We start from the raw sequence: 23,270 nt of genomic DNA, 5'->3' as shown, positions 1-23,270 counted from the left end.
ATTGTACAGCATTTTTAGAAATTAAAATATCGGCACCTGTGTGTTTGCACTAAGTAAAACAAATTAGCTTCAAACCTGAAAAACAACAAAAAGTAGTGACAATAAAAGTATTAACAGCTTTGTCCTTAAAGTGAGATCCCTCTGCTGGAGACAGGGAGTCATGACATTTGCCCAACTTATCATGACAGATTTTCCTCTTCTTCCTTTAAAGTGAATGAGAGAGACTAAAATATGCAAATATGGACCAGACATGGGTGCTGACCGAAGTTGGAACCAATTAACCTTTAGATCTGGATTTGGATCCATTTCTATTCTGTTCTAGTATCTCGAAGTAATCTGGATCTGGATATCCTTGATCCAGGGACTTGGAGGTATATTCTTACTACCTAATTTTTTTAATCTTATTTTTTGTTAATATCTTAGGATGTTAAATCTATTCTAAAATGCTTTTTTATAGTGTCTGGAGTTTACCTCTTGCTTTGTTTTAATCTGTCTCTTCCTTTTCTGCGTCTTTCTGGGAGACGGGTAGCACAGCGGTGCCCAACAAACCTCTTCTCACAATGTAGGGACATGCAGGACCACTGGGAATGTCAGCAAAACCTAAAGGATGGCGAGGGGAAAAGACGGAGGGTTAAATAAAAGAGTTAGTAGAAAATAGATCAGAGTGGGAAAGCACAGAAATAAGGAACACATAAACAGGAAACCCACAGGGAATCACAAAGACTCAGAGACTGTATGTATGTATGAATACTGTTAATAAATCAAACACATTTTTAATTCAATCTATATTTTGAACTTTAAACTGGTCACAGAGTACCTGGGAACACAAACTGAAAATTGCCACATTGCTTACTTACGGTATTTATTCACATCTTAGAAAATGTGTTAAATATCCAGATACAAGCAAGCAGAAGCTAAAAGTTGAGCTGCCGTGTAAGTGAAGCTGTTTGGGGACAAAGAACAGGGCACTCTTGTCTTGTTTTGGGGGGGGGTTGTGCAGTTGTCAGCATTTTATTTGTTATAGCAAACCTATTGGCAAATGGTGCTACAGCTTGGGGGGTAATATAATCACTAACTCAAAGTCATCTCTTAGTTTAGTCTCTACAAAGTGCTCAAGGGAATATTTGGCTCACTAGCAGTTAACTGCTTCACTATTTTCACCATGTAACGTTTCAGCTTGCCAGTCGGAATCAGCTGGTGACTCGGATGTGAGAAGAATTTTGTACTAATTGGTCACAAAGTTTTACGCAACTCCCTCCAAAATAACTTGAATTACTTTTTCATTTTTCACTCTACAGGCCCACAAACAATAAAGTTACCTTTCATGACGACTTCCGGCAGACCATAGGGTTCGTATTCTGTGTCGTCAAAGGCAGCTGACAGCTGTGTCCTGTTGCGGCGAATTCTTTCAGCCAGACGTGCCGGGTCAGCCGGGATGGGGAAGGAACCAGAAAACAAGATTTTGTCTCCTGATGCCGCCTCCCCAGATAACTGGACAGGAGACACAGGAGGGGAATCCACTGAACCTTGTTCTTCCTCCTCCTCAGTCTGAGTGTTAACACATACTGTTGAAACGCCACGAGGATTCAAACTCTCCTCTGTCTGAATGCTGACACTTTTCATTTCTATCTTGACAACTCTGTCTGAGGAGTTAGTTGTTGTGTTTAGTTTGGCTTCTGTTTTGGTCGAATCTGGCTCACAGACTTCGCCTGAGTGATGTTGAGCCATTTTCTCCAATGTCATTTGGTTGAGTTGAGTGTCTCTTCTTACTTTTGGACAATTATCTGACCATTGTGTGAAGTTAATCTCCTGGTTTTCTTTTTCAGATTCCTAAGTCAAGAGACAAAACATGGTGATTTAAGAATTAATATTTCATCTAGTAGACAAATATACACATATACCTAGGATAAAACTGAAAACCACTGCATTTTATTCAATACTGAGGGCAGACAGGTGTTTAAGTTCAGGTGTAAAAGTACAAATGCTTTATTTTATAGGTAAACAAAACATATATTTTAAATGTGTCTAATATGATAAGAATTTCTATTTACAACAGGGGCAGCTCAGTTCTGGCCCATTTATTATTAAAATTTAATTTCTCCAAATATGTAGGCTTACTTCTCTACAGAAATGCCTTTATGTGCACTGGCTAAAAGACTTCCTAGATTCCACTAGCAATTATCTGGAATTATTTAATTTAAAGGACTCTCTTTTTCATTGTAATTTACACCAAATTACATAATGACAATTAGCCGTCTGGTACATAAGTGAGTGACAATTTATAAAAATCACCTGGTCAGCCTTGGCAGTGTCCTGACTGTATTCTTGAAGCATTTCAGCAGTTTTAAAGGGATGGAGGCTCTTTGGTTCAGTAAGGTTGCTGTTCTGCAGTCTTGTGGTAAAACAAGCAAAAGTTAATTCCAGCTGATACCTGTACACTGTACAAATTTACTTAATATATGTGTTTAACACACACAGACACAGACACAAAGGTGTGATCAGTTACAAGTTATCTCTGTGATTGCAGAGTGTTGTGTGTTACCTGGAGAACAACATGCGGCCCTGCAGTTTGTTGGAGGAGCAGGAAACGAGTAACTCGTCTTCTCTGATGACTGTGACGGTTTCCTGGCTCTTCTGTCTATCCAGTGTGGGTGTCTGAACCGGATCCTGAACAGGTAGAGTTTGAGGCGAGCACTGGGTCATCTCATCTGTTTGTTCCTGGTTTGACTGGGACTGTTTGACAGCAGAGGTCAGTTCATGGGTTTCACCTTCCTCAAATGTTGGTGCTGTTTGGGAGGCCAGTCTCCATACAGCAAGCTCCTCTGCCTGCTGCTGGGTCTCCTCAGAGAGAGCTCGTACCCTTATCTGCAGTGCCTCCACCTGGACAGAAGAAGAATGACAGTAGACTGAATAGACTGAACCAATCAGACAAAACTCAGATTTAAAACAAATAAAATCCACAATATTATTAAAAAAGTAATTCTATATTCAGCAATACAGATCTTATTGAATATATTAATGTCATAAATCATTTGATACTCCCTACTGAGAAAGAATCATATTAATTTGTGCAATTACAATTTAAGCCCCTAAACATAAGGGAGGGTATCTATAAATATTTGCAATTTCTAAATTTTTTTTTTTTTTTCAAGCCCTTGAGTAGAAAGACTCTACTTCAACTGGATTTGAACTGCTTTATTATAAAATCTACTCTGGCAGCGTACAGAGCCAAAATGATGAAAATCATGCCATTGCCCAAATATTTCCACTAGTTAAGACTACCATCTAGCGTCTCATTCTCCATTAGCCCACCTATATAATTTTAAGTCCTATACAACTACCCTATTACATTTTGGTCACTTTTCGTCTTTTCATATAACTGAAGGAGAAAAATCACTGCCATTACCTGCTGTTGTAGTTGAGTTACATGCACCTCAGACATTTCCTCTAGGTCTTCTTTAGCTCTTGTGTTTCTTTCATCTTCCTTTTTTAAATCTTGTCCTTCATCTTCTTCCTCGTTTATATTTGACTCCAGACTCTCAGTCATGACGTCATTCAGCAGACTCAGTGTCCCGTCTTCTGCCAAGCAGGACAGGGCAGCGTTTGTTGTGTTTTGGCTTTGTGTTGGGTCGTCTTGATTTTCAGCATCAGTCTGTAATGTTGGGTTTTGTGCGTCAGAGATGGTCAGGCCCTCAATTCTTTGTTTCAACAGCTGATTCTCCCATCTGAGAGTGAGCAGTTCAGTAAGGATATCTGCTTGTTTTCCGCTTTGACCGCACTCAGTCTCTACCATCACACAAGCAGAGTCAGGGTTACTCTGAGTTTTGTTTGAGTCTATAGATTCAGGATGCTGGTCCCCTGTTTTCTTAGCTTCTTCACTGCTATCAGGTGTTGCCGTTTGAGTATCACATGTCTCTGCCTGACTTGCATCACACTGCGCTTTCAAGTCACTCTCAGGCAGTGACTCTGCAATTTGACAGGTGACCCTACTCTCCTTTTCCTGTTTTAGTGGGAGATCTGAATTCTCCACCGACTTCTCATCTCGCTGTTCTTCACTTTGTATCTCTTCCTCCACCTCTTTGACCATCATCTTCACCTCATCCTTTTTATCATTCTTTAGTTCATCCAGCTCTTGCTTGCATTGTAGTAGTTCCTGTTTTTGGCTTTGGAGGGCGCTCTCCTTCTCTTGTAGCTCAGTTAGAAGGCCTGCAATGTGCTGACTCTGCTTCTCGAAGGCCATGGTTAGCTGCTGCGTCTGACGTGTCACCTGACACAAAGAGAAGGTTGAAAAAAAATAGAAGAAGTGATAACAAGAGAAAGGACTGTACTTCACTGGTCACAGCTCACAGCACAAAACACATTTGCAGTGAATTGAATGCAGTGAATTTGCTGTTGTAAATTTAAATTATGACCACTTGTAAATCAGGGCCACACAGAGAGTCAGGTCACCTTACTGGATATGCAGAGTTTACTTTGCTTCTATCAGGACTGATGTTTACCTTCTCAGATTAACACTGAACTGATACCTGAAGTCTTCTTATCTATTTGCTCGGGTTGCATTGAAACAGTTTGCAACTGTTTTATTGACTCCTATACTTTTCTGTATTTTCTTTTTCTTTTTTACTGGCTGCTTTTTGTTTGTCTTTGACTGGCGAATCCTAATTAACTCTTTCGTAACCTTTAGTGGCCATCTTATTTCTTAAATAAATTACAGAAGGAAAGTAACATGTTTGATTTTTTTTTTTTACTTCAATAAGGTCAGTGATATCCTAATTTTAAAATTGTGCTTTACAATAACATGATTCACACACTGCTCAAAAAATAAAGGAACAATTTATTTATTTATTTTAGCTTCAACGCTATTAAACCTCTGGATTATTAATTTGGTCAGTTAAGTAGCAGAGGGGAAGATAAGTAGTTACGCTAGGAGTGCTGGACAGAGCCATAGAAGGTTGTAACCCATCAGCATGACAAGAATCTGCTCCTTTGTGCAAGGAGGAACAGCATGTGCACTGTTAGAGTGCTACAAAATGACCTACAGAACGCCAACTGATGTGTTTTCAAAGTGTCCCTTAATTTTTTTGAGCAGAGTATGAATTCAAGATTTAGCGATAAACAAAAGTACAGTAATGACACATGATCTGTTCAGAAGTGCAGAACATTCGAGAGTGACTGTTTAAAACAGAAATACTTAGGTTTGAGAAATTTAGTGCACTAATCTATATATCCAGCATCATTTACCTGGCTCTGCAGAGCCTCCAGTTTAATCTGACACTGGTTAGCGCGCTCTGTCTCCTTTGCATTCTCATTCTTCAGTTGCTCCACCTCTTTCACCAAATTAGAGGCTGTAGGCTCAGCCTTCTGGGGGTCTGAGGCTATTCGGCCTATCTGACCATTGTCTGACAGAGGAGAGTGCTCGGCATCTATCACGTTGCTCTTTTCTTGGATGATGTCTGCTGCTGTCTGAGAAATAAGCATGTTGTGTTGGTTGGTGGACTGGCAGAAAAGGAGGTGTTGCTCTGGTGAAGGCAGGAGTGTGTTGCCACAGCTATTGATGTTGGAGTTGAGCTCGTCATCACGAAGAGTCAAATACGTCAGGGGAGTGTTTGCATCTGTGTGCTTCTCTTCTTGTGTGGGTTTTCTTTTTTGCTTCAGTTCTTCCACTTGAGCTTTAAGTTCTGCCACTTTCATGCTCAGCTGTTCCTTTACATTAGCGTCTGTGTTTATTATTTGGCTTCTCTCCTCTTCCTCTCTCTTTTTTTCCTCTCGCTCTAAAGCCAGCTGAGCTTTCACCTCCGCTAGCTGTTTTTTAAGCTGGATATTAAGCTCTATCATTTCACTCTCCCTATCTTGTTGTTCTTTGTTTTTCTCTTCCTCCTGCTCGCTTCCCCTCTCCTTTACACTCTTTATGTCTGCCTCCAAAGCAGTCATCGCCCTCCTCAGCTTCTCTGTCTCAGCTCTTTCAGTCTCCAGTTGTGCCTTCCATTCCTTTTCTTTCTCCTCTTTCTCTGCAGCCTGGCTGGTGTGTTTGCGGCTAAGCTGTTTAAGGCGGGTCCTGGCTTCTGTCTCAGCTCTTCGTTGGGCTTCCAGATCCTCCAGTCGTTTCTGCAGTTCATCTCGTACATCTTGGAGCTCTGAACGGAGCATTGCATTCTCCTTTTTGAGGACTTCAGAGGGAACGGTCTGCTCAGACTTGAGAGCAGGTGTCTTTTCTGCAGAAAGGGTCAAATTTTGTGTCTTAGGTGACTGCTCAAGACTGATCATTCTATCAAGATCTTTAGAGTTGTTGATGGGTGTATGAGAGACATCAGATTCTATCGCCTCATTTATAACTTTGTTCTCCTCTTCATTAATTTTCCCTTTGTCTCCTGCTCTCTTTAAACACTCTGAGGAGTCTGGGGAGATCAGGGCACTGATGTGTTCCGAGTCAATTCCTTCTCCTGGCTCTCTATCAGAAGGATAAGATGCTCTGATATCGGTCCTTCTCTCCTGTGTATCCTCTTCTTCCCTCCTCTGCTCAGCTCGGTTTGAAGAAGGCCTCTTGGTTTGGGCTGACGGTCGAGGATAATTAGAAGAGGAAGACTGAGATGAAAAACTCTGTCCAACAGGGCAAAACTGGACAGATTGTGGAGGAGGTGCTGACTTTTGCTCTAGAATTAAAAGGAAAAACATTTTTAATATGTACAAACAAAAAAACTTAAGAAAAAAATCAGTCTCTTTCTAATAAACATGTGCATTAGTGGAAACGTTAAGTGTATTTTTTAAAAGGATAGCATTCATCTATCACTAACCAGCAGGGAGCAGCACTGGGATAAGTCTTATGTGTGAAAGAGTAATTTACATGACATTGAGTATGTAACTGTCATGCATAATCTACGACTCACCCTCTTCAGTAATCGATCTCCCTTTTTTGCTGTACAAAATAATAAATTACTAAAGGGCAGCATTGTCACAATAAGCCCACTAAAGGACACCAGTACAACAAGCTCATCTTAAGCATTTGGCCATGTGAGACTCCAAAACACTGACTCTTGTGGAGGGAGGAAAGACAAGAAGCTCTGCAGACATGCAACATGAGTTCATCTCCCATGAGTAATAAACAGATTTGGCTTTGTCCCCACAGTTTATGCCTCACCCTGTAGTTCTTTCAGGAGACGCAGGGTGTCAGCTCGCTCATCCGCAAGTCTCCTCCCCTCCTCTTCCAGAGCTCGCTCTCGCTTCCTGCTCTGCTCCAGAGTCACAGCCACGCCCTCTGCCTCACGCACAGCTTCCTAATGCAAAGAGTTGAAATAGTCAAATGAGGTGGGATGAATCCAGTCAAATCAAACTTACTGATTTTTAAGTGTTCAGCTTAGCTGGAGGGAATCTTCATTACCAGTGATGGACTTTTAAGGCTTCTTTTTCAAATGTCTGTCAGAAAATTAGATTGATTTCCAAAATATGTCTGCTATGACATCTTTAAAGTGCCAAGATAACACTAAAATTAAGCCATTAATAACTTTTCAGTCTATATTTTTGACCTTGTGATGTTTGCACTTCAAATGTTATCAATTGTGCAAGAAGACTGCCACATGAGGACATGCTGTGTGTAATATAAATGGATTAAGAGCAACCCAAACACAGTGTCTCAACAGCTAGAAACCACAAACAAGCTACAGAAGAAGGCAGTATTAGTACCAACTCTGTTGCAAGCTTATGAACATGTAATAAACTGCTGCAAATTTTAAAAATGTGGGCGTTTTACATCTTCTGCACTTCAGCTTAGCAGGGTGCAATACAATAGTGAATGTTGATTTGGAACTTGCAAGACAATAGCAAATGTCCTTGCTCATTAGAAAGGCTTTACTAAAACTTTTAATCATGTGAAATTCATTCCAGGGTTCAACAAAGGCCTGTTGGCCAAGGTAAGTCAGTATGCCAGCTGCTTCCCCATTTGGTCCAGTAACAATGTTTCCACAAATCACAGCTATAAGTTCATCTGTAAAGAAACAGACTGAAGCGGCCCTTCACGAAGAAATTCTTTTCCCTTGCAAGCAAGTGTCTTTTTTTTTTTTTTCTACATTAACCCTTTCATGCATAGTGGGCAAACAATAGACAGTCATTCAAAAGCCGTTTTCTTGTATTTGTGTCAGTGTTGATGTGTGTAGTATTACAAGTATTACAAGACACAACTAAATAACAGTGAGGATGACGCTAATCTGATATCTTTAATAAAACATGATGATGGATTATTAACTAACATATGGCACATAAGGATGGTTATTACCCACTGCTCATCTAATGAATAATTAATGCATGCAGGCCCTGACTCCTAACAAGGTTTGCATGTATCAGTGATGATCACTGTGTGTGTTACCGTCAGTTTGGATTGTGTCTGTGCTTCTTTCTTCTGGCTCTCCTTGAGCTGTCCCTCCGTCCATTTCAGTTTCTCTTTCAGAGTCTCCAACTCTTTCTCCAGCGCCTGCTTCTGTAGAGAAAGCTGATAGAGGGAATAGTGAAATAGTGAGAATGAATCCAAACAAGACAGCAGAGGAGGTATTTTAAAAAGAATTTAAAGTAGGTTAGAAGAAGCAAAAACAATAGGAGAACTGAAAAAAAGGCTTGACTTGTTTGCCTTGTTTCAGGTGCAGGAATCACAGCCAGTGAAGGGAACAGGAAGCAGGACAGATATCGATAGCAGCCAAATGCTTTGCTAACATATCCTCTACCTCTCTCAGGGTTATGGGCAAAGACTCAAGAAGATTAGTTTCCCACCAGTTCTCATCTAAAAATTCTACACATTATACTCATATAACTGTATATATATGTAGCAATATTGTGAAGTTCTGAGTAAATTATTTGCTAATGAATTATTTTTAACTTCAGTGTAGTTCTTTAAAGACAATTTTTTTTTTTATATTAGTCACTAATTAGTCTCTTGGATTTGTTACAATATTGAGTGACCCAGTAATTCTCAGTCAATGAAATGTCACAGGTAGTTTAACAACAAATCAAATCAGCACGTCACTGACCAATTTAAAGCATTTATACAAATGTTTCTTCATCTCTGAAAACATCTGATACTGATTTTATCAGCTCACTTAGTGAATTTCAATAAATGTAAAAAGATTTAAAGAGAAACTATAAAACACATTAAACAGGTGTTGGATTCTCAGGACTGAAACTTCATGCGTGCACAAAAAAAACAAATAGTAAGACGCAAATTCCACAAAGGCCAGTATAAAGTGCTCATTACCTGCAGCTGAATGTTACTGACTTTATATGTGAAACTACGTTTCTATTGTTAATTTACACAGTGTAGCTTTATCAGATGCAAGATAACACCTGTGTGGTTTACAAAGGGCTTACAGTAACATTTAAAGGACACTAGTAAAACTGAATAGCTATTGTTAAGACAGTATCTATATATACACAGAAATTTATGGACTACATTTTTTTTCTGAGAGATTTTTTTTTAAATCTAATAAAAAATTAGTGCCACATCATTCCTTTATGTTAAAGACTTACAAAGTATAATTTTTAAAAAGGTTTTTAACCACAAACAAAATTTGCACTCTGCACTCATGCAACATGCCTTAAAACACTTCATACAAATCTTTCACCCTCATCCCACAGCCACTGTTTCAAGCCTTTTTTTTGCTGAGCACTCCATTTCTCACACACAAGTTCCAAGTTTCCGAGTGGTTCACGCTTCCATAAACAAAGAAAAACTGAGCAGTCACACTGTCATTACCTTCTCTGCTCAACCTTTCCACTGGGGGAGAAACCGAGAGGAGAGGAGGACGAAGCGGAGAGGAGAGCAGGTGGAGGGGAGAGAAATCAGAAACACAGAGTCGAAGACAGTGAAAGAGAGGGAGAGAGAGAGAAAACATCACAGGCACGCAGAAAGTGTGGGAGAAAAAGTGAGATAAATTCATTGACCTTGGATCCATATAATAAAAACAGTCCCAGGAAAAGCGAAAGGTAAGATGGGAGAAGGACAGAGAAAGGAAATACTAAAAAGAGGAAAGGTAATGAATGTATAATAGTATAAGTATAAATAATAGCATAAACAGTATTTATGTCATATCTTTTTGGTCCTTGGTTTCCAGTGCTGATAGCAACTTTATCTTGACAAATGCATTTGTATGCATGTTAGAGGACTTGTTGGTCTGGTTAATGTGTAATATTTTGAGCGTATACTTGTACATGTGTGCGCATGTACCTTGTCAGCCTGGGCCTGCAGGGCATTGTGGAGCGTTCTAGCCTGTTGAAGCTCCTGGTTGAGCTTATTCACGTCCTGTTGATGCTGCTTCTCCAGACACTGCCTCTCCTTCTGAAGCTCTGTCAAATCCTAGAAACACACAAAAACAAACAATAGAATCCATCAATCTATGGAAAAAAGGAAATCAAATGAGAAACGCTTTTCCTTTGTTTTGATGTTCATCTCACCCTCTGATGTTGTTTCTCCAGCTCTTTGGTACGCTGTTGGTGTTGCAGTCTGCTGCTTTCTGCATTTTGCCTCTGACACTTGAGCTCCTCTTGTAGTTGCTTCAGTCTTTGCTCAGCTCCTGACGCCTGTCACGGAAAAACATATGCAGCTCTTTACCTGAGTTTTGCTCTATATGATACATCTGATATTACTTAACATCAGGTACATACTGTTAAATGTCAGTGAAAACTCATATGTGTTTGACTTATTATCGCCATTTGCATTTAATCTGTTTATGACTTGAGCTGATTAAATCTCTGAGAATTTCGTCCTGATGCAAACCAAAGTTCCAACGTATAGGCAGTTTTAACACATACACCCCATGTGTGAATATGAGCTTAAGATGCTGTATGTCTCTCTCTCTCTCGTTCGCTCTCTCTCTTTCTGGGGCCTCTGTTAGACACAGGTCTTGCCCAATGAAAGCTAGAATAGGCTCAAGCCACCCACTACCTTGAAATTGAGAAGCACTGAAGAAGCTGGATGGATGAATAGATGGAGGGCATAAAACACTTCATAATGCTGGTTTTGCTATACAAATAAACATTATTACTGCTATTATTCATTTGTGAGAACAGCTCTAATCATTTAGCACTGGTTAATGGAAAAATTACTGAGGTTTTTCCTTGTGAAAACAAAGCCTATCAAAGAACTCCTCCCAAATCACAACACTGTAGCAGTAAGATAACTTTGTGGGTTTTGAATGTGTATGCTTGTGAAAGATACGGCAGTCACACAGTAACTAAACTGTTTAAATGGCCAAATGTTTGTGTTTACATTTTGTAACACATAATTATGAGTCACTTCCAGGATTGTATTTATATCTTTTAACACATCGGTTACATATTTTTTCTTTGGTTGACTTGCTTAGTTTATTTCAGTCTTTCAACTGTGATTCAGAACGACCTCACACTGAGATGGTATTAATTAAACCGGGGAAGCACAACCGCACAACTTATTCGTACCAGATGGTTTTAGGCTGCTTTACAGCACAACAGGAAAAAGGCCCACCATTTTTCCAGTTTTTTCAAAGAGCATGTTAATATTTCAGGGAAGACAATTGTTTTGTTAAATAAGATCAACACCTCTGCCATGTCAAAATACACCAGACCGTCAGGAAAATATGGAATATTATCACTGAAATGAGATGTTTGTTTTCAGCAGTAGTACTAGAAGCACCACTACCTGTAGCAGTAGTATATGTGCATGTGTTTACCCGTTCACTGTCCTGGGCCATACGTGTCTGTGCCAGGCTAAGCTCGTTGGAAACTTTCTGCAGGCTGAGCTCCTTGGTGGCAAGCTCCTTCTTGGTTTGCGCCATTTCATTCTGAATGGACTTCAACGTCCTGTCCTTCACCAGCAGCTCCTCTTCCAGGGAAGACATACGACTTTGAATTTGAGGAGACACTGACAGATGGACAGAAAGAAGTATGGTTAATAATTTCAACCATCCATCCATTCATTTTCTTCCACTCATCTGGGGCCGGGCTGTGGGGGCAGCAGCCTAAGCAGAGAATAATTTCATTTGGGTATAAAACAATTCTTTAAAAAAAAAAAAAAAAAAGGAAGTCCTGTTACCAGAGAATGTTTATAAATTCTGTGTTAATCTCATAGAGATAGGAGAAAATTAAGTATTTGTTAACTAATATTTATACTTTTTTTCAGAATTTAAAGAGCACCTTTAATTAAAAAACAAACAGTGAGCTGGTATCATAAAATGGCAGAATGGTGGCTCAGTGAGTGGAGAGTGAGCAAGAGAATACAGACGAATGAATAATTGCAAAAACAAACAAATCCATTTCCATTACCATTAAGAATATCTTGATTTCTGATTAAAAAAACAAAACAAAACTGATGGCCGACAGTCAACAACACTTAGGGTCAATCTATACACACTGGTGCAATGAATCAAAGTTATAACTCTATACAATGCACTTAGATCCAGCCTGGGGAGGAGACTGATGATAAGGATAAAAATCAATTGTGTGCTTGTAATGCATTGTCAATATTTTAACTGTCCCATTTTAAAATCTCTCCAGGCATATATTTACCTACCAAAGACATAAATATATCACATTTTTTTCCATTGCTAATCTAAAAAGGAACAGTGTTTTTTTGCTACATACAACCCCAAGTATAAATCCTACCCAGTACCCAGAATAAATCCTACACTGTATGTTCTGTTATCAGGAGAAACATGGCTGCACAAAGGCACACCTAAAGTAAACATTATAACCCCACCCCCGACCCCTCACGCCGGTGTCCCAGCAGCTTTTATTGTTTCATATTGACCTGTCTCCTTCCTCCCCTGAACAAACACAAAAACACCCGGTGAGAGCAACAGTGTTACATCACAACTACAAACTGCAGTAAGAGTCACTCTACATCATGAAGCTGGCCTGGGAGCAGGCAGAGGAATCTCTGGCCAGTCATTTCTACACAACCTCTTATGTAACGAGTGCAGCTGAGGTTACACATGTGCATGAGATTCATGACGATAACACTGTTCACTTATACTGACGTTGCTGTCACTCTGAGGTAAACCAAAACTGACAGAATTTCGTCATTTGGACAAAGCTTATAATAATATTTTGAGTGAAGTGGGCAACACATTTCAAACAGAGAGGCCTTGCAGTGTTAATTATGGCACCTGCCAGCAATTTTATCTATAGTTGTTATTAAGTAAATTAAACAATAAGAGTTCATCTGACCTCAGTTTGCTGTACATCTGTCCTTTATATAAATCTTTATTTGGCTTGGAATTAAAACCCTCAGTATAAACTGACCATAAGCTATAAGTGTTTGCTGTAATAAACCCAGGCCCTGGAACAGCCTGTCTATAGACACAAGGTTGGTTAGCAATGTCAGCACCAGAGGCTGTACTATGAAGAGAGAGTAATGGTATAATAGGGTAGACTGGCCATTAGAAAGGAGTTTTGAATATCACAAAGTGTGAAAAGATCACCGTGGTAACATATTCTGGATAATCATAGATAACATCAAATGATGCATGCAGCATGCACATCAGTGAAAAATGAAGCAACTGCAGTGGTGCCTTAAACCTGCATTTTTTTCTAATGTCCAGCAGGAGGGTGACCTTTGGTTTCAGATCATCTTACTATAAGACATAAAATCTCTGTAAGTCCATGAACTCCTCCTACACGATCAGGAGTGGAGCAACCAAACTTGACAGACAGGTACATTTCAGGCCTCTGAAGAATCTTATCTATATAGGATCATGGATAGGATCAGGTCATGATGTTGTCAAGAAACCTCAAAACAACAGGCTAAAATGACACTAATAAAGTAGAGCAGAACCTGAATATGGCACAGGAAATCCCTCCCCCCAAAAAAGAGGAATTTTTTTTATCTTCAATGTAGTTATTTACAAGCAAGAACCAACACCCCTATTTCTTTTACTTGACTCATTGTGACTAAGTATACAAGTTTGTAAAAACAAACAGATCAAACAATATTGCTGCATGGGCATGTACTAGTATTATTAGTATTATCCAGTTAGCGCATTGACTGACCACTTATCAATTACGTAAGAGTAACATAACGCAAGAGTTCGCATCCAAGATAGGAAAAGTGAAAATATTCAGTTTGAGTGATTTAAACAGTGTGACATCATGGTGGCTATATCAGCATAACATGCCTTAATGTACGGTAGGTTAAGATAATTTTATTTTACTTTAAATATATTTTATAACGGTGACACAGTTTAATAAATAAAAATACAGAACATGAACCTTTTATGCATTACATAGAGTTTCTACCCACTACTAATTTCAACTGTTGCACACAGTTGAGACTGGAAAGACTTTAGATTAAAATTGGACACAAGAGTCACTGGCAATTTGCTTTAACTGTGATATACATTCTCAGCTGAAAGCAGGCAACCTGTTGAGACTTGCTTTAGTGTTACCACCAAAGAAAGCCATGCAGTCTAGTAGTGCAATCTAGATGTTAACTACATGGATCCTGATTTGCTGCAGTCATTTTACATTTTTTTGATTGAATCAAAAATTGAAGTGATTTCTATTCATTGCTCATCACGGAACGATATCAGACCAGGGTTTAAATTTAAGAGCTCTAATGTTCAGTTGTTAAAAAAAAAAAAAAGAAAGAAAGAAAAAAGAAAAAGAAAAGAAAAGAAAAGAAAAAAATTTAAAGAGTCAAATGGCCCATTTTATGCAAGCACGAACAAAGCCTAAGGAACAAAGCCTGGATTAACAAAGACAGTTGATAACCACCGTTATTGTAGAGGGGATTATATAAATACATACATTTTTAGCACTCTCCAAGTAGGTTTTGGAGCCATAATAAAATCTCATAACTAAATAGTTATGTTAACTGAAACTTCATTCACTGAAGCATAAAAGACAATTTTTTTAATTGAATTTATAGACATAACAGGACAATGCATAGCTTTCTGTAAAACAAGGTAACCAAATTTTTGCCTTTATTGGGAAAGGAAAAATTGTGATTACCAAAGCCAACTCTGAGCCCACCATCTCTGATTGTGGTTTTAGGTTTTGTTAATTTTGCTAATATAAAAAAGCCTGGCTAATGTTTAAAAAAAAAAAAAAAGTCAAATCTGCTCCTTATTAAATTGCTGTGTGTGCTTTGTTGCTAAAGACTGTAAAACATTCAAACGAAAATCTAAACTTTGAAATCAGAGGGTGGTTTCACAGCAGGGGTACTGAGTTAAGTAGATAATAGCATATCCATACTGGCTCCTGTTGTTATGGTAATCCAGCTAGGTTTTTAATCTTGTTTTAGGATAAATGCTGCTGGGCTGAGTTGCATGCGTATATACTTGTAATTTGCAAATGGATAACACAGAGTAATTCCATCCCCACTCACTGTCTGTCTCTGTCCTGCGGTCCTTCCCATGAACCCCCTGCTCTGACAGGCCTTGATTTGTGACATCAGAGGACGGCATCAAAGAGGGAGAGGGCGGAGGTCGCCTCCTTGCTCCTGGTTTTGTGTCATCCCGTTCCCATGGAAACACACCCAAGGGAGTGGAGAAGGTGTCCGATTGGACGGATGAGTGGCTGTGGCGTGTGCTCTTGTGTTGTTGTTGTGGCAATGAAGGTGTGGGTGTCTCAGAGAACTGAAGCCGCTGCTGAAAGGATGAGAGAGGGTTTAATCAAAGACAAAAAGAAAAAAGAAAAAAGAGGAGCAGCATGAGTAGGAAGAGGCTCGACAAAAACAAGGCTCAAGGGCTCAAGGTTTTACAATCAGACTAATGCAACTAGGAATTACTAACTGCTGTTTTATTCATAACTCAAGAGAAATTGCTTCAGCGTGCACACCACCTTTAGTATATTTCAAATGCTGCTTCAGGATGAGAGATCGTGAAAGAAAAGTCAATGTTCAGATGTAAGAGCACAGACTTGCTGTTACATTTTCCTAAAACTTTTCTTTTGCCTGCCAGACCTGAACAAACACATGCAGCAGCACACTATGATGAACGTTAGGAAAAAATAAAAGCAGATGAAACCAGCAATAACTTAGTAGCTTGTCTAAGTAGTGCAAGCCTGTAACAGCATATTCTTCTGTACAAAGTTAAAAACAACATTCCACAGAAGGAGCACTGAATTACAAATTATTATGATGAACCTGGGGCAACGTAATTTGTGTTAAACCCACAAATAAAGTCATACTTCTTAAAAATCTAGTGATCTCATTTTTTAGGAATAAAATGATAAATTTCACACCTTTTTAAAGTTTTTCAGTCTTCAGTTAAAAATGTGTATATAAAGTTAGATTTGGTCATTCTTTAAAATTTTTGATAATACTGCCAATCTTATCCTTTCACCTGACTACTAGAAGAAAGAACCTTTGTGTTAAACAAAGAGCTGTGAGCCATGGTGTTGTTTTTGACATCTAAATTTAACCAGAAAAAAACTCCATTAAAAGGACAGAACACCTTTAAAATAAGAATTCTTTGTGTCCTTATCACAAGGCCAGAATGAGATTTGAATTGTACAATAACACCCTGATAACAGACACTAATGCTCTTTAACCTACTATAAAAATTCTTAACTACACTGTCATGTTTAAAGATAGAGAAATTAAGTACAACATTGTTTCATCTGTTTTTTTTTTAATGGACCACATCCTGCAGTAGCTCACATTTAAGAAACAGTTACAGCCACCTGGGCCACTTATTTGGAAAGACTTAATTACTTAAGACTAAAAGGAAAACTAATCAAATAAGGAGGGATGTTATGCTTTGCTAATAAGACAGTTAAATCCTCCAAGTAGAGAACATCAGCTTTCAGCTACAATCCACAGCAGTCTTGGATTAGCCTACACGTAGCTCAGTGTGAGAACATGGTCAGACTTACTCGGATGTGAGGAGCCCAGCTCTGCCCTTCATCTCTGTGCCCCTGTTTCTCTTCCTGTCGGCTCCCTACAGGGCAAAAACAAAGCATATGGACTGAACTTAGTACCTACAACCGATCACAAAAACTGAACAGGAACAACAGCTGTAAATTACCAAGTGGTTTAGTGACGAGAGGAAAGACAAACAAACTGTCCTGAGAGAGTAGAGGGCTGGGAAAGCAATGTAGCTCAAGGGGGTTTATTTATATCCACTGCTCATTTGGGACTCTGGTGGTTTAACTATTTAATTTTCTTAACTGTAAAGAGTTTTAATAAAAGATAAGAAATAAACTGCCATAGAGATTAAACCAATTAATAATTATACAGTTTAGAAAACTGTACCATTGTGTTCCCAGGGCGAGGCTGTATTCCAGCAGGGAGTAGAAAACAGAGAGGTATCTGGTGACCTGATGCTGTTCTGCAGCTTCTCTAGCTCGGCTTCCAGCCTGCCACAGAAAGGAGACACAGAGTGAAAGAGTTTAGAGTGGGAAGAGAAATCGAGATATTTCTTACAGGAAATGAGGGCTGAGGTCAAAAAGTCAGATTTGCTTAGAAAATATTCTAGCTGAAGGACGAGATCCAGTAGTATATGCAAAAACAATGATAACAGCTGGCTGAATTCTCTACACACTGAGAAAAGCCGTTCCTTCAAAATGTAGTTTAACTCTTTTAGTCAAGGTTACACTGAGCTATCACTTATGAAAGGAAAGTATGCCCTCCCACAATTCATAGCAATATGTGCCATCCAACAATCATTTAAAAACAAAACATTAACATAACTCATCATGTACTGTAGATGATGAGACAGCCTTCAGAATTTTAGGCTGAGGAACATACATGCAGTTTTTTATCGACTGGTGAACCTCTGCCCATTTTTACTTCTAAGAAACTGTCAATTCACCTAATTAGTTCAAAATGTTCCTCTAGCTGTTCCTATTTAGAACCACCTTTCTTAACTTTTTTGATCATCAAATTCAACATAAGCTAATATAATCTAAATAGTAAAATGTTAAAGTTTAAAAATATGACATGTTTTCTATGTTCTACTGTCAATAAAAATGGGCTTATGAGATTTGCAAACCATTGCATTCTGTTTTTATTAACATGTTACATGGTTACATGGTAATCAATGGTACATTTTCTATTTCATGCAATAACCTGCTAATATAATGAAAATTCAGAAGGGATAGAGCTTTCGCAGTTGCAGAACCAAGACTGTGGAACAATATGCCACCGCATGTCAAGCAGGCTCCTTAACTTGTTGTTTTAAAATCTTGTTTACATACTTTTATTCCCTGGCCTTTGACCCAGTGTGATATGCTTACTGTGTTTTTCAGTTGCTTTTTATGTATTCCTTTATTGTTTAACTTCTACAGGCCTTATTCGTGTCTGGGTTTTTTTGACCCTCTGGCCTCTGTTGATCTTTTATGTTTAGTTTTATTGTACAGCACTTTGGTCAGACCTGTTGTTGTTTTTCAAAAGTGAATTATAAACAAAGTGGTATGGTAACCATTAACAGTGTACAATATGCCATTCAATTAATAAATAAAGCCACTTGTATGCAAATTACTGGAACAGAGCAGAAGAAAACATATCTAACAATTACTTTTGCTAATGTAAGTATCAGATTGAATAATATCGGGACTGTACCCAATCAACCTCCAAAAAGCTGACTGGGACATCTCCATTTAAGACAGCTTCCTATACTATCAAAATGTAATGTCTATTATCTGATTTTTAGTGCTGCATGTAGTTCCTACAATCAATTGTAGTTTAACCTTCCAAATACCCCTTTTTTATTTTTTATTTGGTTAAAAGACAGATAGTTTGAATTAAACTTGATAGTTAAATACAAACTAAGTTATTCTAAGAATACCAAACGTTACTGTACTTCAAACATTCAGTGAAAACAATACATACAGACCAAAACCAGATGAATTTGAAAATGAGAGAAGTGTCTTGCCTCTGTGGGTTTTAGCTCATGCTGACCTTTTGATTTCCTGGGTGAGTTTGTTGTTGAGGGTACGAGCAGCATCTAGCTGGCCCTCCAAAGAGCAAACTTGGGCCTGCTTAGTCTGAAGCTCCTGCGTAAGGCGGTCCCTGCTCGTCCCCGCTGTCGTGGCCTCATCCCGAACGCTTTGGAGCTCTCGCTGCACCGACTGCAGCTCCACACGTACCTCCTCATACTTGGCAGAAAAAAGGAGGAAAAAGGAGAGAGAGAGAGAGAAGTATATATTTAATGATTATTTAAGGAAATCCCGCTACAGATGACTCACCCTTCATGACAATATTTGCACAATGTTATTTAGAGAAGATTAAAATTACAGGAACTGCATTTCCTTGAAGAGCAACATGTAGGTCAACTTTTTCTCTACATTCATATATAAAATTTCTTGAAAAGCTAATGCATGATTTTATTCTTTTGTGTAACTCAGATGAAAAAGTGTGCATTTAAAGAAGCACTCATAAAAATACTATTTCCTACAGTTTATGTAATTTTTCTGTGGTCTGTCTAAGCGCTCAATGCCACAGCAGGTGGCAGGAGCAGCTTCCTGAGCCAGTGCCAGTGGATCCATGGTCAGCAGTCAGTGGGAGACTGAGCTCTCACTGATCACAGAGATACAGGGCTACTTCTTAAATTTTAGATAACTTCCAAATTGAGCTTCCAATAAAAAGATTTCCTAATGTTAATCTAGATTTAGCATATTATTTTTGGAAAAGGCAGCATTACATCAACCATAATAGGTACCATGGTGGTGCAGCAGTTAGTACTGCTGTCTCACAGCAGCAAGGTTCTTGGGTTGAACCTGCTGGCTGACTCCAAAAATCCAGTCCAGTTCAGAAGCATGACAAAGTTAGATGATTTCTTACAGCCTTAACTAAACTTTCAAAGTCAACAGTACCAAATCACAAAGTTACTAATACTTGTGTTTCAGTTATTTGTCATGTAAATTGTGTGAGGAACAGTGTAAGTGTTCATACTTTCACAGTTTGCTTCTCAAGGCTTGCATGGATGTTGTCCAGCTGCAGCTGTTTCTGCTTGTTTTCCCTGGACAGCCGTTCATGATGGATTTGCAGCTCCTTCACCTTTTGCAGAACCCGTCCAGACAGCCCTACTGTCCAGTCCTCCTCAGCCCAGCTCATTTCTTTCTGCCTGGGCCTGAAAGGGTGGGAAATTTATATTAAGAGCTTGAATGAAAGTTCATTTCATTCCCTCAGAAGAAAACATTTCCTTTTTAAACTGAAAGGTCACTTGGTTTCTAAGCACTCGTGGTGACAGACTTTACAAGGCATGGTGCTACCTAACCTTTCCTATTCATAGTTGGCTGATCCAGAATAAGACAGCTTCTAAAGCCATGGGATTTACCAGAACAAAGAGGAAGTATAGGCCATTTATAATCCCAGCCATATACTTATGTGGCCTGTGTTATTATTAGTCATAAAAATGCTTCCTACCACTACTTTGTCAATCTACTTCTACAATTTTTCATATTTTTTATTTAACATGAACTGGCCCATTAGTGTGGCAAGAATAAAGGAAGGTTGTGAAATCCATGCATGATTAAGTTTCAATGTTTCAGAATATCTTTCATATATAAACAAAACAATGTAGGTAAATCAAATGCAAATAGTACTACCGTATAATTTATTATGAGTCATACCTAAATCCACTCTGATGCTAAAATAAATGTAGTAACTTGAAGGCTAAGTTGTATGCATGTGTTGGTACAGAGGATTCAATTGATAGCATGTATATCTAAACAAGCTTCAATCATGTCTGCCTTTGACTGCGTCCTGTGTTGAATGTTGCTAAGGCTTTGAACCCTCAGGGAGAAACTGGTTGTCACTGTTGGGCAGCTGTGACTCAGTGTTTCCCAACACAGCCTTCTTGCTATGCTCATGCATCGCTGAAAGTAAATAGAATCTCTCTCAAATTTCAAGTTTACGTCAAGGTTCTTCCTCAGACAATGCCACATCTGATGGCTGTTTTAAAGTCTCTTGTTCAAAACATTGCATTTGCAAGCACTGTTAATACAGACAAACAACAACAACATCACCTGGACACGGATAAGCAGAATTAAAGATGAGAGCATTGGAATGAAGAAAAGCCTGATTGAAATGGCCTGAAACAAACTCACAAAGGTTTATTAAAAGCTCAGTTTGGACTTGCATTACAGCCTCAAGGCTGTCAACACCAAACTCACATAGTTTCTGTCATAGCATACATGTCGCGTCACTATTTACCTGCTTCCTGGCAGTAATACCCGACTATGACTGAGAGGAGCCAGTCACATAACACCCAGAGTGACTACAAAGACTGGACAATAACACTTTTGTACAGGGGACTTAAGTGTCTTTTCAGTTTCATTAGGATGACACGCCAATCTGAGCATTACTGAGAACAGTATACTAGTGCACAAGCTGATTAGTGTTAAAGGCAGCAACTATCAATTACTTTAAGTAAGGATTCATCTGATTAATCACTATTAAGCTATAGCTAATATTTTAAATTAGTCAGAGTGTAAGTGTCCCCATAAAAGTAAATTAACATTTCTAATTGATAAAAATATAACATAAAAGAAAAGTAGAGTTTGAGAAGCCTCGACCTGGGAGGGTTTGGCAACTTTTCTGTTTGATAGTTCAACATCATTCATTTACTAATTACAGGTTCTAATCAAAGTCCATGACCAGTTGTTAACTGCCAGGAATGGGTTAGATCTGCAGGTGATCTTGAGGTTGAAAATCTGGTTTTTCATGCAGTGCTCGTTTCACAATACAGCACATGACTGTCAGGGTGAAATTACAGAACTTTTTAGTGTTTTTGTTCCACAGACCACCTAAAGTCAAGAAAGAGTCAATAGTGGAAAAGTGGTCTCAGGCACATACAGTCCTGTGACAAAATTGTCATAGGACTTTATGTACCACTGTACTTTCTTTTTCACATGATAGTAAAACATCATATGTTGTCTTTCCCCTGCTCATATCTATTTCCTTTTCTTTCAAGATGGAGAAAGCCATTCAATATTTCATCTACCACAAGTTAGAAAACAGGTACCAACTTCAAAATAATAATTAATACAACAAATTAATTTTTTCTCTTTCCACTTTACAATAGGCAGAGAAAACAGAAGGCCTTATACAAAACGTAATGGCATGACAAAAGAAAGAAACTCTTTAAAAAACAAACATCAGGGGATTAAAAGACCATGATCAAACATGTGATATTAAAGAATGTGATCATTTTATGCTATTGCTCATGACACCTTAATAAATAAAGTACTGAATGTCAGTACAAGGAGATGAGATATACAATTAGTACATTACAGCAGATAAAATATGAATACCACATTTGGTCGTACTGATCCATTATAATGTCATCTGATATTTGTTATCTTTGCACTACATTTAGAAAGCAATTTTATTTCTGTTTTATTTTTCTTCCATGTTTATTTTATGTTTATACTTATCTGACTTTAATCTGTACATAACGGGAATATTTCGTTTGTCATATTGTATTCTGTTTTATTTCACCGAATCACACCATACTTATTTAAGTTTATAAGTAGGCGTTCGGAAAATTCAATGTTATAGCAGCTAAAAACGTCAAGCTTTTGGAATAACGTAGATTTTATCTTAAACACAACCTACAACAGAATAGCTCAAATAAAATACAATAGAAACACGATTACAAAAACAAACAGCCCCATAAAGGTAGGATAAAACAAAAATCACAAAGATGAATGTTATCCACACACACTTTGGAAATATAACCATTAATTTCTAATTAGGGACAAAAGCACGCCGTCTCAGGCAGTCTCTTAATGAGGTGGACATGTGCAGATGTAGCACAACAATGATAATGATGATGAGGAGGAGGTGGTGGTGGCAGGGAGCCAGAAGTTGGACCCTAGCCTGATCACGAGGTTCAAAACTCAACACGAGACAAATGACAACTTCAAACTAAATCTCACTTTAACAGCCACGGAGGCAGAGAGTGAGTAACAGCCGCAGTGAGACCAGCCGAAAGTAACTTTTCTACCACCTATCAGTGTTAGGTGAGCGCTGAATAACACACAACTGTAGCGATGATGCTACCAGCTAGCCACGCAGTAAAGCTACTTACCATTCACTACTTCAGTTACAAAGGGCGCCAGCCGCCGCCGGGGAGGCGCACACACTCTCACACACGCAGGCGTGACAGGGCTCTGTTCCCGCTGTTAGAACCAGGCTCCGGCTCTTCACTGTTCGGCGAAGATAAGTTTAAGTTTAAAGCGAGAGGAGCTAGGCGCTAGCTTTAACTGACAGTTTTCATAGGTTGAGACGAGATGCCTCACGTCTCGTGCAGCTGACAAGCCGGAGTCGTTGTGGCACGAGGCGGAGCGGGGCGGGAGCTGGTGACGTAGCA

General features: G+C 38.8%; 1 protein-coding gene across 2 annotated transcripts in view; it reads right to left on the bottom strand.

Moving 5' to 3' along the window:
* LOC100704956 (centromere protein F) overlaps positions 1 to 23,270 on the bottom strand; it is a 26,338-nt gene extending 3,068 nt beyond the window's left edge. Inside the window, exons 1-17 of one of the 2 annotated variants that reach the window (XM_013270949.3) lie at positions 22,989 to 23,270; positions 19,847 to 20,024; positions 18,854 to 19,050; positions 17,207 to 17,310; positions 16,828 to 16,892; positions 15,338 to 15,599; positions 11,685 to 11,875; positions 10,432 to 10,557; positions 10,205 to 10,333; positions 8,357 to 8,479; positions 7,136 to 7,271; positions 5,242 to 6,650; positions 3,407 to 4,267; positions 2,543 to 2,880; positions 2,293 to 2,392; positions 1,320 to 1,830; positions 472 to 600 (exon numbers count right to left, since the gene is read on the bottom strand). In XM_013270949.3, coding sequence (XP_013126403.1) covers positions 485 to 600; positions 1,320 to 1,830; positions 2,293 to 2,392; positions 2,543 to 2,880; positions 3,407 to 4,267; positions 5,242 to 6,650; positions 7,136 to 7,271; positions 8,357 to 8,479; positions 10,205 to 10,333; positions 10,432 to 10,557; positions 11,685 to 11,875; positions 15,338 to 15,599; positions 16,828 to 16,892; positions 17,207 to 17,310; positions 18,854 to 19,050; positions 19,847 to 20,008 — 4,830 coding nt within the window. In that variant the 5' untranslated portion in view covers positions 20,009 to 20,024; positions 22,989 to 23,270 and the 3' untranslated portion in view covers positions 472 to 484. The remainder of the gene's footprint in view (positions 1 to 471; positions 601 to 1,319; positions 1,831 to 2,292; positions 2,393 to 2,542; positions 2,881 to 3,406; positions 4,268 to 5,241; positions 6,651 to 7,135; positions 7,272 to 8,356; positions 8,480 to 10,204; positions 10,334 to 10,431; positions 10,558 to 11,684; positions 11,876 to 15,337; positions 15,600 to 16,827; positions 16,893 to 17,206; positions 17,311 to 18,853; positions 19,051 to 19,846; positions 20,025 to 22,988) is intronic. The other variant, XM_025911364.1, reaches the window with a different exon arrangement.

This window comes from Oreochromis niloticus, linkage group LG2, assembly GCF_001858045.2.
Source record: "Oreochromis niloticus isolate F11D_XX linkage group LG2, O_niloticus_UMD_NMBU, whole genome shotgun sequence".
Classification (NCBI taxonomy): domain Eukaryota; kingdom Metazoa; phylum Chordata; class Actinopteri; order Cichliformes; family Cichlidae; genus Oreochromis; species Oreochromis niloticus.
Note: the sequence above shows the minus strand (reverse complement) of the source record. Positions and strands in the feature narration are given on the sequence as shown.